Genomic DNA, 15,337 nt, shown 5'->3' on the forward strand with positions numbered 1-15,337 from the left:
TTATTGGGTTGCTTAATGCAGGGGAGCCCAATCTTTTTTTCCCCTTCTTGCCTTGTTTCTAACGTCCTTGCATTGATGTCACGTTGCCACGGCAACGCAACGTTACAGGACCCCACGGCGTCATTTGAAGCTGCGTTGCCATGGCGACGCGTCACCAGGAGCGCTCAGAACCAAGCTAAGTAGAAGTTTACAGAGGCCTTGCAGCTCCCCCGGCATTACTTTAAATGCCTTCTGGAAGCTTGCGGGGCCTCTGCAAAACCCGCGCCCCCGCAGCGAATCCGGGGGGGCGCGCCCCCCACTTTGCACACCGCTGGCTTAATGTATGGGAGAACTGTATAGATATAGCTAATTGTGGAGTATGTAGAAGAGAGATGGTCACCAGAGCCCAGGAGGAGGTAGTGGATGTGTTGCACCTCCAGTCCCTAATGGTGAATTCTAGTCTATTACTCCACTAAGCCTACTTTACAACATGGCATAGCAGCACTAAATGATGTTGGTGTGCTCGTTCCACTCGAGCATTGGTGATTGAAATAGTTGCTCAATGACTCAGTGTATAAATATGAGTCCTGGTTACTGAAATGATCTTGTAGCCATAGTATAGTGTTGCGTAACTGCTGTGGAGTAAGGGTAGGGGCTTAAAGCTGCATAGCTCCTCTGTAAGCACTGAATGAACCGTGGGGGCAAAGGTTACGTATGCTGCTGTAAGCGTAATTCTGTGGCTATTACCGAATAGGCAGCTAGGGAAGCGTACTTATAACATACGAGTATCAATGGTACCGTGGTACGCACGGTATCCCACTGTGCTTATCGTGATGTGAGTAATGCATATATGGAGGCAGCAGTGGTGCGAGGGTCACAACTATAGGGTCACCTCGATAGGGGACAACTCCCGGTAGTGTTGTCAACCAATTAGAAAGCTTTATACTGCAGGTAGCCGCTGAGGGTCGTGGGATTACCGTGGACCTCCCAGTTGCGGGTTTTGTATTTGAACGGTATGTAGGGGTGACGTTACCCTAATTGGTATTGTGGCTGCTGCAAGGTAGCATTGAAAGCTGGTTGGAGATAGCAGCTGCAGGAAAACTCTATGGAATATCAGAATACCGAGGTGATAACGGTGTCACACATTTTTATGAGTGCATCCGACCATGTTGGTGACCCCTTGCATTTTGAGCAAGATGGACAAGAAACAAATAAAAAATATCCGGAGTAGCAACTAGACGACAGAATCCAAAACAAACAGCACTCAGGTAAGTCAAGGTAGAAAGGCTTTATTGGTCAAAACGGCAATCTCCAAGAACACCTCCAGCAAGATGGAGCCTATTTTTGAACTCGACTTCAAATTCTGTTATTGTTGAGATTCTTGATGTTAATTAGTTTTTGTCTTCTTTTTAATACATCTTCTTTCCATTTTGCATTCCGATGTAATTTGCAGCGAACCAATCTGTGATTACTCCTTGTGTCAAAACTGTCGTGTTTATTCCTAGTTAGGATATCGTCCATTTCATTATTGGTTCCATTTGGTATCTAATTCAGGATGTAGAACTTTTCATATTCAACAAGTCTGTCCACACATAATGACCTTGAGGTGACAATTTCCTTTGTTACGTTGGTTTATATCATGGTAGAAGTCTTCCACGTCACTGCACGTCACTGTGACTTTATGTTGGAGCATACACTTGGATTATTTGAAGCCTATATCTCTTTGTCAACTGAATGACAATTCTGGCTACTCTTTCCGATGAGCTTTCATTCAGTACTCTACTGTATGTTGTTTCTCCAGCTCTGGTTAACAATGAAGTCTCTGCCACCGATTCTTTCAGTTTCTGTACCTCTGTAATATAACAGGTGTACACTTTTTAATTCAATGAGGCTTTCATCTTTTCTACTTGCTTCATTAATGCCAACAATATCCCATTTCATCTTATCAAGTTCGCCTTTCAGTTCTTGCAATTCTGCTTCATTAGAGAGAGTCCGGCATTTTTTATAGATAACCAGATTTAGGTTTAAATGACTGCTTTTGTTTAACCTTCTCCTCCATGCCTTGTTCTTCCAGAGAATGGGGGCCATTTCTTTTTAGTGTGTTTTATATTGCGATTGAGACCTTACTTGCCATACTTGCCATGCCACGTTCATTTACTTGTACTTGCAGGCAAGTAGTTTTCCCACTTTCTTGGACATGTTGCCACCTTCTCGGCACTTTCAGCAGTGAGAAGAATTTGAGGGAAGTATATAAATATATTATATGATGCCTTTATTTTTGTAATACAAAATACATTGAGAAAAGGTTCTCTTCTTTTGATTTTAGTGATTATTTTGGTAATCCCATCTGCATTATCATCACTAGCTTTGATCATGAAGAGTATTCCCTCCCCACTGTACAAATTGGGGGAGAAGACTATCATCTCCTGGAAATATCACAGATGGTATTGCTAGGTCAACCCCCAAAAGAAATAGGTGGTTATTCCCCAGTTTAGTTTTTAGGACTACCCCCGTAAACCCATATATCTGATCATCACTGAGCGTTATCCCTTCTTGCAATTTCCCATCTTCCTGTCCACGTGGTGGTCATCTATTGCCCACCTACCCCTACTCACCCCCCCTTCTGTCTTTCTCTCTCCCTTTGTATCCTAGCTCTCCTTTTTCTCCTCAGACTCCCCTGTTCTTCTCTTTGGGGACTTCAACTGCCAAATTGATGACCCCTCTCTCCCTTGGGCTTCCCGCTTTCCCTCTAACCTCCTCTTTTGGCCTTCAACAATGGACTGCAGCCAGCACCCAGAAGGATAGCAACTACCTAGACCTGGTTTTCACTAAAAACATTTCCCTCTCTGATTTCTCCATTTCCCTCTTTCCTATCTCTGACCATCATCTCCTCTCATTTTCTCTCTCTCACTATTCCCCTTCTCCACCTCCATCTACCCCTCGTTTCTGCCGTGACCTGCACTCTATTAACCTATCAGCTTTTCATTCCACTTTGCACTCCTCCCTCTCCTCTCAGCTCTGCTCCAGACCCTGACACCTGGTTAGGAACTACAACTTTGCCCTATCCTCCTCTCTTGATCTACATGCCACTCTTTCTCTCTGCCGTTCTCACCCTTCTAACCCCAGACCATGACTAAGTTCCCACACGCGCATGCTGCATTCCTGCACTCTGATCGCCTCTGGAGGAAATCTCACACTCTCGAAGACTTTCTCCACTACAAATGTATGTTTCAACTGTGCATTCTCCCAGGCTAAACAAACCTACTTTTCTTCACTAATCAACATGCACAAGTCTATCCCATGCCGACTCTTTTCTGTCTTTGACTCCTTACTCAGACCATCCTCTTCTCCCTCTACTACTTTCCCACTTGACCCCATACCCTCCCGTCTCCTAATACCTCTTGCTCCTTGTATAATCCCTACACTAACACACATTTTTAATTCTTCCCTCTACTCTGGTACCTTTCCCTCCTCCTTCAAACATGCAACAGTTATACCATTACTCAAAAAGAGCAAAATGTGACCATACCTGTCTTTCTAACTATTGTCCTGTCTCCCTCCTGCCTTTTGCCTCTAAACCCCTTGAACGTCTTGTTATACTTTTTGATGGTTTATCTTATTTGTAGCTGCAAAGGCAAACAGGATCTTATCTAGCTGTAAACGGGGAATTGATGGAAGGGTAGTAAGCATAATTGTGCCCCTCTATATGGCATTAGTAAGGTCACACCTTGAATATGGAGTACCCTTTGTGCACCACTCTTATAAAAAAGACATTATGAAACTAGAAAAAGTGCAGAGAAGATCCACCAAATTAATAAAGGGGATGGACAATCTAACTTATGAGGAGAGGCTAGCTAAATTAGATTTATTTACATTAGAAAAGAGGCATCTAAGAGGGGATATGATAACTATATACAAATATATTTGGTGACAATACAAGGGGCTTTCAAATGAACTATTCATCCCACGGGCAGTATAAAGGACTCGGGCCATCCCTTAAGGTTGGAGGAAAGGAGATTTCACCAGCAACACAGGAAAGGGTTCTTTACAGTAAGGGCTGTTAAAATGTGGAATTCATTACCCATGGAGACTGTTTAAATATCTTTAAAAAAAAATAAAGTTGGACATCTTTTTAGAAAGGAAAGGTATACAGTGATAAACCAAATAAGTAACCGTGGGAAGGATGTTGATCCAGGGAGAAATCTAATTGCCATTATTTGGAGTCAGGAAGGAATTTATTTTCCCCCTTATGATATTTCACTTGGGATCTTTGTTTGCTTTCCACTGGATAAATATATATGGTAAATATAAATATAGGATAAAGTATCTGTTGTCTAAATTTAGCATAGGTTGAACATGTCTTTTTTCAACCTTATCCACTACGGTATGTAAGACATAAAATGGAGCAATTGAGGCGAGTTTAGGTGTCTATGTATACTTCTCTCACCTATCTTTACACTATATATTTCTATCTGGTTGGGTTAATATCATTAACTCACTAGTAAGACAGACCAGGATTTCCTTAACTTTACATCTCATGGAAAATTTCAATGATAATTCTTATTTGGAGGCTGTGAAGGTACACATATATAATCATTACAGTAATGAATAGAGGAATAGTACAGAATATGTATTACAATTAATTCACTGTGTTAGCTGCCAGGAACATACTGTATTGCGGGTCTTTGAGGTCCGCCACCCAAGTCATTGGGTTTTTTGTATATACAGCGGCCACAATTTTAAACCATGGGTATAGAGTAAACAGAACATTTTGTTAATTAAGTAGTGATCAAGTAAATTCTGCAAAGTATTTTTTATTCATAATTTGCTTTACAGATTGAAAACATTTGAGTTCTGTCTTTTTTGTTTACTTCTGTTAGAGAACTGCCTAAACGAGGAGCAGAACTGGAGCGCTGACATGTCCAGAAGCTCGTTCACTTCCTGCACCCCTGAAGTGCCAAAAACCAATGATTCCTGCCACACGTTGGGCATGTGCAAGGAACCAGTGCCACATGATGGTGAATTTACAGGCCTTGTACAGCTCACAGCACAGACTGACTCCAAGTATGGGTCAAGCAAAAGATACCAGAGAGATTCAAGAAGGAGCTGCAGTGCTCAGCTTTTTGTGTGTAAGTGTGGGGAAAACTTCTCACTTAATAGGGATTTGATCACACACCTTTGTGTCCACACTAGCAAGCAACCCTTTACCTGTAACGACTGTGGAAAACATTTTTCACTGAAGGGGAAACTCCTATCACACCAGAGGATTCACACAGGGGGGAAACCTTACACATGTTCAGAGTGTGGGAAAAGCTTTTTACAGAAGGGCCATTTCGTCACACACCAGAGGATTCACACAGGGGAGAAACCTTACACATGTTCAGAGTGTGGGAAAAGCTTTTTACAGAAGGGCCATCTCGTCACACACCAGAGGATTCACACAGGGGAGAAACCTTACACATGTACAGAGTGTGCAAAACAATTCAGTGATAAGAGCAGCTTCCTCAGACACCAGAGGATTCACACAGGGGAGAAACCTTACACATGTACAGAGTGTGAGAAACAATTCAGTGATGAGAAATGCCTCCTCAGACACCAGATGATTCATACAGGGGAGAAACCTTACACATGTTCAGAGTGTGAGAGAAAATTCTGTCATAAGAGAAGCCTCCTCACACACCAGAGGATTCACACAGGGGGGAAACCTTACACATGTTCAGAGTGTGGGAAAAACTTTTCACAGAAGGACAGTTTCGTCACACACCAGAGGATTCACTCAGGGGAGAAACGTTACACATGTTCAGAGTGTTTGAAAAGCTTTTCACGGAAGGACAGTCTCGTCACACACCAGAGGATTCACTCAGGGGAGAAACTTCACACATGTACAGAGTGTGAGAAACAATTCTGTGATGAGAAACGCCTCCTCAGACACCAGATGATTCATACAGGGGTGAAACCTTACAGATGTACAGAGTGTGAGAAACAATTCCGTGATGAGAAAAGCCTCCTCACACATCAGATGATTCATGCAGGGGAGAAACCATACACATGTTCAGAGTGTGGGAAAAGCTTTTTACAGAAGGGCCATTTCGTCACACACCAGAGGATTCACACTTGGGGGAAACCTTACACATGTTCAGTGTGTGGGAAAAGCTTTTTACAGAAGGGCCATCTCGTCACACACCAGAGGATTCACACAGGGGAGAAACCTTACACATGTACAGAGTGTGAGAAACAATTCAGTGATAAGAGCAGCTTCCTCAGACACCAGAGGATTCACACAGGGGAGAAACCGTATACATGTACAGAGTGTGAGAAACAATTCAGTGATAAGAAAGGCCTCCTCAGACACCAGATGATTCATACAGGGGAGAAACCTTACACATGTACAGAGTGTGAGAAACAATTCAGTGATAAGAAAGGCCTCCTCAGACACCAGATGATTCATACAGGGGAGAAACCTTACACATGTTCAGAGTGTGAGAAAAAATTCTGTCATAAGAGAAGCCTCCTCACACACCAGAGGATTCACACAGGGGGGAAACCTTACACATGTTCAGAGTGTGGGAAAAGCTTTTCACAGAAGGACAGTTTCGTCACACACCAGAGGATTCACTCAGGGGAGAAATGTTACACATGTTCAGAGTGTTTGAAAAGCTTTTCACGGAAGGACAGTCTCGTCACACACCAGAGGATTCACTCAGGGGAGAAACTTCACACATGTACAGAGTGTGAGAAACAATTCTGTGATGAGAAACGCCTCCTCAGACACCAGATGATTCATACAGGGGTGAAACCTTACAGATGTACAGAGTGTGAGAAACAATTCAGTGATAAGAGCAGCCTCCTCACACACCAGATGATTCATACAGGGGAGAAACCTTACACATGTACAGAGTGTGAGAAACAATTCAGTGATAAGAAATGCCTCCTCAAACACCAGATGATTCATACAGGGGTGAAACCTTACACATGTACAGAGTGTACAAAAAGGTTTTCACAGAAGGGCCATCTATTCCAACACCAGAGGATTCACACAGGAGAGAAACCTTACACATGTACAGAGTGTGAGAAACAATTCAGTTTTAAGAGAAGCCTCCTCATACACCAGAGGATTCACACAGGAGAGAAACCTTACACATGTACAGAGTGTGAGAAACAATTCAGTGATAAGAGCAGCCTCCTCATACACCAGAGGATTCACACAGGGGAGAAACCTTACACATGTACAGTGTGCGATAAAGAATTCATTGATAAGAGCAGCCTCTCCATGCACCAGAGGATTCATGCAGGGGAGAAACCTTTCAGATGTACGGAGTGCGGGGAAACCTTTTCACGGAAGTACTATCTCCTCAAACACCAGATGATTAAACACGTGAATAATGTCTCCTCTGTGTGAGTGTGAGAAGAAATTCATTGGTAAGAATGCCCTCACCCATATTTGTTACATATGCCTTCTCACGAGGTCCCAAGGGCCATAAAAGACAACCCATTACTATTCAGCACATATAAAGCGTGGTATAGAGCCAGGAAAACACTCTCTTTACAAAGGAACAAGTCACTATTTCTTCTGTTCACTAAAAACCTGCGGTTTCAGGAAGGGAAGGCGAATTACCCTTTTGATGCCTGGGAAAAGAAGGGAATCCTTGGAATAGGGCAGCTCCTGCATAAACTAAATCACACAATTTACTCATTCCAGGAACTGAAAGATAAATACGTACTACCTAGCACACAATTCTTTGCATACCTACAGGCCAGGCATTATGCACTGACATCACTAAACGACTTACCAACAGCAGATAGAGACAATCAACTTGACACTCTCTTCCAAAGGGCAAAATATGGGAAAATCTCAATATCAAATTTTTATCAATGTGAAGAAAACATGAACGTTTTGATGGCGACACACCAGGAATGGGAGCTTGGTTAACAGATTGCCCAAACCTAAATATTATTTTATTTATAAAATATTTTACCAGGAAGTAATACATTGAGAGTTACCTCTCGTTTTCAAGTATGTCCTGGGCATATGGAGACTATCATGAGACAGTTTAAGAAATCATTGAAAATCATCCCATCCACAATATACCAAGAAATGCACTACAACATTTTACATAGAACATATACTACGCCCAAATTCAGATACAAAGCAAAATTATCTCTGGACAGTAAATGTACAAAGTGTGCAGCCCCACAGGCAGATCTTATGCACTGCCTATGGAACTGCCCAGTGGTCCGAGAGTTCTGGTCACGAATAGACAAGTACTGCAAAGATTCCCTGAATACAATAATCCATATAGATCCCGAATATGCGATTTTTAATATCATAAACCTAAACGCTGAAGGGGCAGCAGGGGACCAAACTGATAACAGCAAACTGAAACAAATTATAGCTATGGCCGCAAGGAAAACAATCTTACAACAATGGATACATAACACTCCCCCATCTCTGCAGCTGTGGAGGGAAAAAATGTTTAGTATATTCACATTAGACTGGGGAGAAGCCACGACGGACAACGAAAAAAAAGCAGAACAATTCTTCCAAATCTGGGAAAGCTTCATTGCCGCACAGTCAGCCGAGACAAAGACAAAAATCAAAGAAAACTTTAAACACACAACATGGTATGCAACACACACACACACAACATGGTATGCAACACGCACACTAATTAGGAATCCCCCAATAAGATTCTGAACACTACACCATCAATAAAAAAAACAGACGGGGGGGGGGGGGGGGGTTAGAAAAGTACCCAATAGGACTATGGACGATACCATAAGACTAGTGACATAAATACCTCGGGATATCAGACAGAGGTGTATGGGTCGAACAGGAGTGGCGAAAAGAGTACAAACATACTGAAGGAGGGAAGAGCACTTATATAAAATGACTTGGTTAGTCTGTCAGAGGTTGAAAACAGACGAAGCAAAAGCTGGGGTACCATCAAGAGGGAATAAGTTGAGGGTAAAATGATATAACGGATTGACATAGTACAAGTAAATGTTTACAAGTTGAGTTGAAGGTTCAAGTGTTACTATATTAAAAAATAAAAAGGAAATAATGAGAAACAAATATTGCATGGAACATAAAGAGATACCTGTATAAGAATCTGCCACATTATGCATGTTAAAAATATACTGTATGTACAAGTCTGCAGAATTTCCAATAAAAATATTTATAAAAAAAAAAAAAAGAATGTCCTCTCCAGACACCAGATTATTCACACAGTGGTGAAACCGCTCCGATGTACAGTGTGCGGGAAAATTGGTTTATTAGCAAAGGCTTTTTTTTTTTTTTAATGTATTTTATTTTGTGGTTCTTTTTCATTTTTAGGTTGCCGTTGATATGGAATTCTGGACTAAAAGGGTCTTTTTGTTGATAGAGGGGGCCAGAGTTGCTTGTAATGTAATAACTACATGTGGTTAATGGGTTAAATGTGTATGTATGTATATCCAGATGACTAATGATTCTGCTCTCATTTAAAAAAAAACTGTCACTAGACAATTTTACAATCAACAACAGGGTTGGTCATTCTTCCAGAGTATGTGCTAGACTGTATTCGGTTGTGGTCAGTTTTTACAAGATAAAAACAGATATAGAATTGTTGAGAAAAGACAAGTCAGCCTTTTAATATAGAATTGCTAAGGAATGACAAGTCAGTTTTTGTAATCTGCTTGTTAATGTAACAAGTGATGTATATCAAACTGTATAACAACTGACAGAGTGCCTTTCTTCAGAATCAGCCTGAAGTCTTGCATGACACATTGATTCTCCCTGCATATGTTTGTATTGTAAGTATCAATAAACTTACTTTTTCACAGAACCTGGACTCCAGTTATCGATAATCAGCCTGCATCTGAGGCTCCATAACAGCATTCATTGCCATTATGGAAATCCATGCCCGAATTGTAGGTATGGTTTACCATTGTAACAATGAGTGGAGGGGTAGTTGACATGGGGAGGGTGGTTAGTCCTCTCGGGTGCGTAGCAGGAGGGGGGGTTGACCCCTTAATTAACACAGCGGTTAATAACCACTAAGGTAATTAAGGGGTTACAGGTCAGTAATTTTATTTTACTGTCGGTGCCCATTGAAGATGAGCAGGACAAGGATGGCCACTAATGTTGTGATATAAATATCCTCTTATGTACAACTAATGTTCAAGAAAAAAATAATAAAGTTTTATTAAACACTAGCTGATATACCCGACGTTGCCCGGGATGTAATTGTGTGAAAGATATGATGTAGTTGTTGTCCAAAAATTGTTTGTAAGCAAACAGCAGTACAATGTACATGTAGGGGGGATGGGGGGGAACAAACAGCAGTACAATGTACATGTAGGGGGAATGGGGGGGAACAAACAGCAGTACAATGTACATGTAGGGGGGACAAACAGCAGTACAATGTACATGTAGGGGGGACAAACAGCAGTACAATGTACATGTAGGGGGGAGGGGGGGAACAAACAGCAGTACAATGTACATGTAGGGGGAGGGGGGGAACAAACAGCTGTACAATGTACATGTAGGGGGGAGTGGGGGGAACAAACAGCAGTACAATGTACATGTAGGGGGGAGGGGGGGGAACAAACAGCAGTACAATGTACATGTAGGGGGGGGGAACAAACAGCATGTGACGGGAGACGCGCTTAATAACACATTTATATTTCGTGGATCCTGATTGAGCAGAACAGGTTGAGCAAATAAACTGAGATTTATTCCCTTGATAGGCAAAAACACGACAACTGCAGAATAAACTTAATAATTACACTCACGGGTAGAGAAACAGAGGGTAATGTCCAGAAATGTGCAACGCACCAGGAGATTGTCTTTCAAAATGTAGTCCATTTGCAAATTGCCAAATAAATAGCCAGTCCAATCCTTCTGTGAATGTGCAAAGTCTGTTCTGGTTCTCTGGGATTGGTCTGGATCCCCAGGGCTAACGAAATCCTGAAGCAGGCAAGTTTCCTTGTTGCGATGTTTTAACCCCTTGCGTTCTGGAATCGTAGCCGCTGTACTTAGGTCTTATCCGCTTGAAGAAATCAGGTAGCAACGGTAGCAACGGCAACACAGCAACACACAGGAATGAGGGGTACAGGCCTTTTTAAGGACAAGGGCCTGTGAAGTGTTACATTAGCCTCATCCCATTGGCAAGGAATTATCTTCCTCCTATCAGAACCTGCCATGTCACATGGGCAAATCCTACAGCCAACCCAGGTAACTCTGAGCATGCTCAGTAAGCAGCTGGTAGCACAGCTAAGTAAAAAGGGGCCACTCATTTCTCGGGACGCAATGTCTGGAGTTGGGTCCCAAGGTGTGAAATATCTAGGAGGAGTAACAGGACCTGCGACTCAGAAGCATCCTGATTAAGTGACACTGTAAGACTCTGGGGTCTTTCATCCCCTAGACGCATCGGCATCTCCCCAACAGGGGGCTCATGTATGCATAACATTTGTTTCTTAATGCATTACAAAGGCAGGCAGAAAAAATAGCATCCTGCCGGTAAATTTTAAAACTGCAACAGAAAGGCACTTTATCAAAAATATATGTTTCCCTTATGACAAAGTTATATTTTTAATATGTGTGTTCTTGGGGGGGTTACACTGAGGCTGCACCCAAAAATCAGGGTGCTGGCTCATTCCTTTCCTAAATTAGCAGTCTTAAAAGGGGAACAGCATAATATAAGAACAGAATAATAACCCCTTCATTCCCAATACGAAATAGGGGTAACCAGCCGAGCCCACTGCCTTTATTAATGTGCTGATTACCCCCATTTTTCGCCACACAGCAGTACAATGTACATGTAGAGGGAGGGGGGGGGACAAACAGCAGTACAATGTACATGTAGGGGAGGGGGGGGACAAACAGCAGTACAATGTACATGTAGGGGGGAGGGGGGGGGACAAACAGCAGTACAATGTACATGTAGGGGGAGGGGGGGGGACAAACAGCAGTACAATGTACATGTAGGGGGGAGGGGGGGGGACAAACAGCAGTACAATGTACATGTAGGGGGAGGGGGGGGGACAAACAGCAGTACAATGTACATGTAGGGGGGAGGGGGGGGAACAAACAGCAGTACAATGTACATGTAGGGGGGAGGGGGGGGAACAAACAGCAGTACAATGTACATGTAGGGGGGAGGGGGGAACAAACAGCAGTACAATGTACATGTAGGGGGGAGGGAGGGACGACAAATAGCAGTACAATGTACATGTAGGGGGGAGGGGGGGGGGACAAACAGCAGTACAATGTACATGTAGGGGGGAGGGGGGGACGACAAATAGCAGTACAATGTAAATGTAGGGGGGAGGGGGGGGGACAAATAGCAGTACAATGTACATGTAGGGGGGACAAACAGCAGTACAATGTACATGTAGGGGGGAGGGGGGGAAAAACAGCAGTACAATGTACATGTAGGGGGGGAACAAACAGCAGTACAATGTACATGTAGGGGGGAGGGGGGTGAACAAACAGCAGTACAATGTACATGTAGGGGGAGGGGGGGGAACAAACAGCAGTACATTGTACATGTAGGGGGGAGGGGGGGGAACAAACAGCAGTACAATGTACATGTAGGGGTAGGGGGGGAAAAACAGCAATACAATGTACATGTAGGGAGGAGGGGGGGGGAACAGACAGCAGTACAATGTACATGTAGGGGGGAGGGGGGGGAACAAACAGCAGTACAATGTACATGTAGGGGGGAGGGGGGGGAACAAACAGCAGTACAATGTACATGTAGAGGGAGGGGGGGGAACAAACAGCAGTACAATGTACATGTAGGGGGGAGGGGGGAACAAACAGCAGTACAATGTACATGTAGGGGGGAGGGGGGGGGACAAACAGCAGTACAATGTACATGTAGGGGGGAGGGGGGGGACAAACAGCAGTACAATGTACATGTAGGGGGGAGGGGGGGGGACAAATAGCAGTACAATGTAAATGTAGGGGGGAGGGGGGGACAAATAGCAGTACAATGTACATGTAGGGGGGACAAACAGCAGTACAATGTACATGTAGGGGGGAGGGGGGGGGAAAAACAGCAGTACAATGTACATGTAGGGGGGGAACAAACAGCAGTACAATGTACATGTAGGGGGGAGGGGGGTGAACAAACAGCAGTACAATGTACATGTAGGGGGAGGGGGGAACAAACAGCAGTACATTGTACATGTAGGGGGGAGGGGGGAGAACAAACAGCAGTACAATGTACATGTAGGGGGGAGGGGGGGGGAAAAACAGCAGTACAATGTACATGTAGGGAGGAGGGGGGGGGACAGACAGCAGTACAATGTACATGTAGGGGGGAGGGGGGGAACAAACAGCAGTACAATGTACATGTAGGGGGGAGGGGGGGACAAACAGCAGTACAATGTACATGTAGGGGGAGGGGGGACAAACAGCAGTACAATGTACATGTAGGGGGGAGGGGGGGGGACAAACAGCAGTACAATGTACATGTAGGGGGGAGGGGGGTGTGGCGGTAGCGTAGCCGGCCTTCCTTAATAAAGGTGGAGCCCGGCTGGCTGCCCCTGAAACCATATGGTATGGGCTGAGAGTGTCAGCTCTTGGGTCTAATATTGTACCTTACTGTGTTGCCTGTAATTTTTGTTCTCCTTTTATACTGTCCCCCCAGAGGGTTATAAACTAGGAACTGTGTATGTGGGTTAACTGTGTAAGCCCAGTGGGCTAGTTAATGCGTTATCTGTGTATTCCCTTTGCCTCATGGCCTGCAACTGCCTGTGTCAGCGTGTAAGTGGATTGCCTTGTATGGGTGGCCTCTTATGAGAAATAGCTGCAGGGCAGGATGTCTGGAGCATGAGAGAAAAGGGGGGGGTATATTTTAACCTGTCTTGCCTGCCAGCAAGGTATTCTTAGCTGGTGTCTTAGAGAAGAGAAGGTTTAGAACCCCACATGATAGATGCAGATGGGGGACATATATTTTTGATATTTGTGCCTCACTGGGGCAATTTTACAATGCGCATGCCAAATGCTAATTGCCTCTGCCTGCCCTTTGTATGCAAGCTTCCTCTCTGGGGGTGCATATCAAAAGGGTCATAAGAGAATTCAGGTCTGGGCTAGGTGTGATACCTAGATCAAGAGAGTAATTACCTAATTCATATGCAAGCTTCCTCACTGGAAGTGATCAACAGGTAATGATCTAATTGTTTATGCGGGAAGCTACAAGCCTGGCTTCACAGGGGAATTGCTATGCGAGACCCAGGAAGGGAAGTGTTTTGTTATTCACACCTTCCAGCAAAGGTATCCCCAAGCAGGATATCTGAATGGGTGACCTTATTAAATATAAGAATATTATGAGATGTGCTTGGCTGAACCGGCTAAGAATTACTTAAGGGTATTGGCGGAGTTAGCCGATCTTTTGAGTCTAAACACTGTACATTTACCGTTACGAAATGCCAGATATTAATATCTCTATTAATTTTCATATTACACTGTAATGTTGGGTCTCTCTGCGAGCGTCAGGTGGGACAGAATGTATTAATATATCTCACCTGATTGTATGTATTACTGAACTCAAGTTATAAGGTGATTTGCAGTAAATATGAAATTTTGGTTGAGTTCTGAGGAACCCCCTGTTATGATAATGAGCAGGGAAGGATAGGACTCACATTACCTGGTCATCAAAGGCTAAGGTGCTAATTGCTTATGCTTGGCCCAAACTGACCAAAGGAAATTAACCAGAGTAAGTGTAACTTTTTACACTGGACCCTGGAAGCCCAAACCGAGCTTCAAAAGCTTCAAAGGGGATTTTACTAGACGGCACGGAGCCGTAAAACTGGGATACCAGGGTTGAAATGATATATAAGTCAAAGTCACCTTTTATCCAGGTTGTTCATGTTGTTCATTGTTCTTCATGCAAATGTCTTCATGTCTGCATGTCATCAGGCCTGTGTCTTGATGCCTGCATGTTTTGCTGTGATGTCAACTGGAATATGGGAGAAGTGGTCGACTCTGTAATCCTGATGGCCTTCTGTCCTAATCTTAAGTAAGTGTCTATATTTTGCTGTTATTGTATAATCTGTTGTGTTCACCTTTATCAAGGAATAAATTATATTTATCATATCTAAGTCTCGTCCCAGTTCAAACCCAGGTATATATATATATTTATATATATAGTTTTGGTGTCAATTACAGCCTGTCGCAAGCTCTCGTGATAGGGGGGGAACAAACAGCAGTACAATGTACATGTAGGGGGAGGGGGGGGGAACAAACAGCAGTACAATGTACATGTAGGGGGGAGGGGGGGAAACAAACAGCAGTACAATGTACATGTAGGGGGGAGGGGGGACAAACAGCAGTACAATGTACATGTAGGGGGGAGGGGGGGGAACAAAC

General features: G+C 43.6%; 1 protein-coding gene across 2 annotated transcripts in view; it reads left to right on the forward strand.

Annotated features, from left to right (window-relative positions):
- LOC142492503 (uncharacterized) overlaps positions 1 to 9,803 on the forward strand; it is a 73,686-nt gene extending 63,883 nt beyond the window's left edge. The window contains exons 1-2 of one of the 2 annotated variants that reach the window (XM_075595190.1): positions 493 to 992; positions 4,860 to 9,803. In XM_075595190.1, coding sequence (XP_075451305.1) covers positions 4,898 to 7,378 — 2,481 coding nt within the window. In that variant the 5' untranslated portion in view covers positions 493 to 992; positions 4,860 to 4,897 and the 3' untranslated portion in view covers positions 7,379 to 9,803. Of the gene's footprint in view, positions 1 to 492; positions 993 to 4,859 lie in introns of those variants that run through there. The other variant, XM_075595191.1, reaches the window with a different exon arrangement.
- The last annotated feature ends 5,534 nt before the right edge of the window (positions 9,804 to 15,337 follow it).

This window comes from Ascaphus truei, chromosome 4 (assembly GCF_040206685.1).
Source record: "Ascaphus truei isolate aAscTru1 chromosome 4, aAscTru1.hap1, whole genome shotgun sequence".
Classification (NCBI taxonomy): domain Eukaryota; kingdom Metazoa; phylum Chordata; class Amphibia; order Anura; family Ascaphidae; genus Ascaphus; species Ascaphus truei.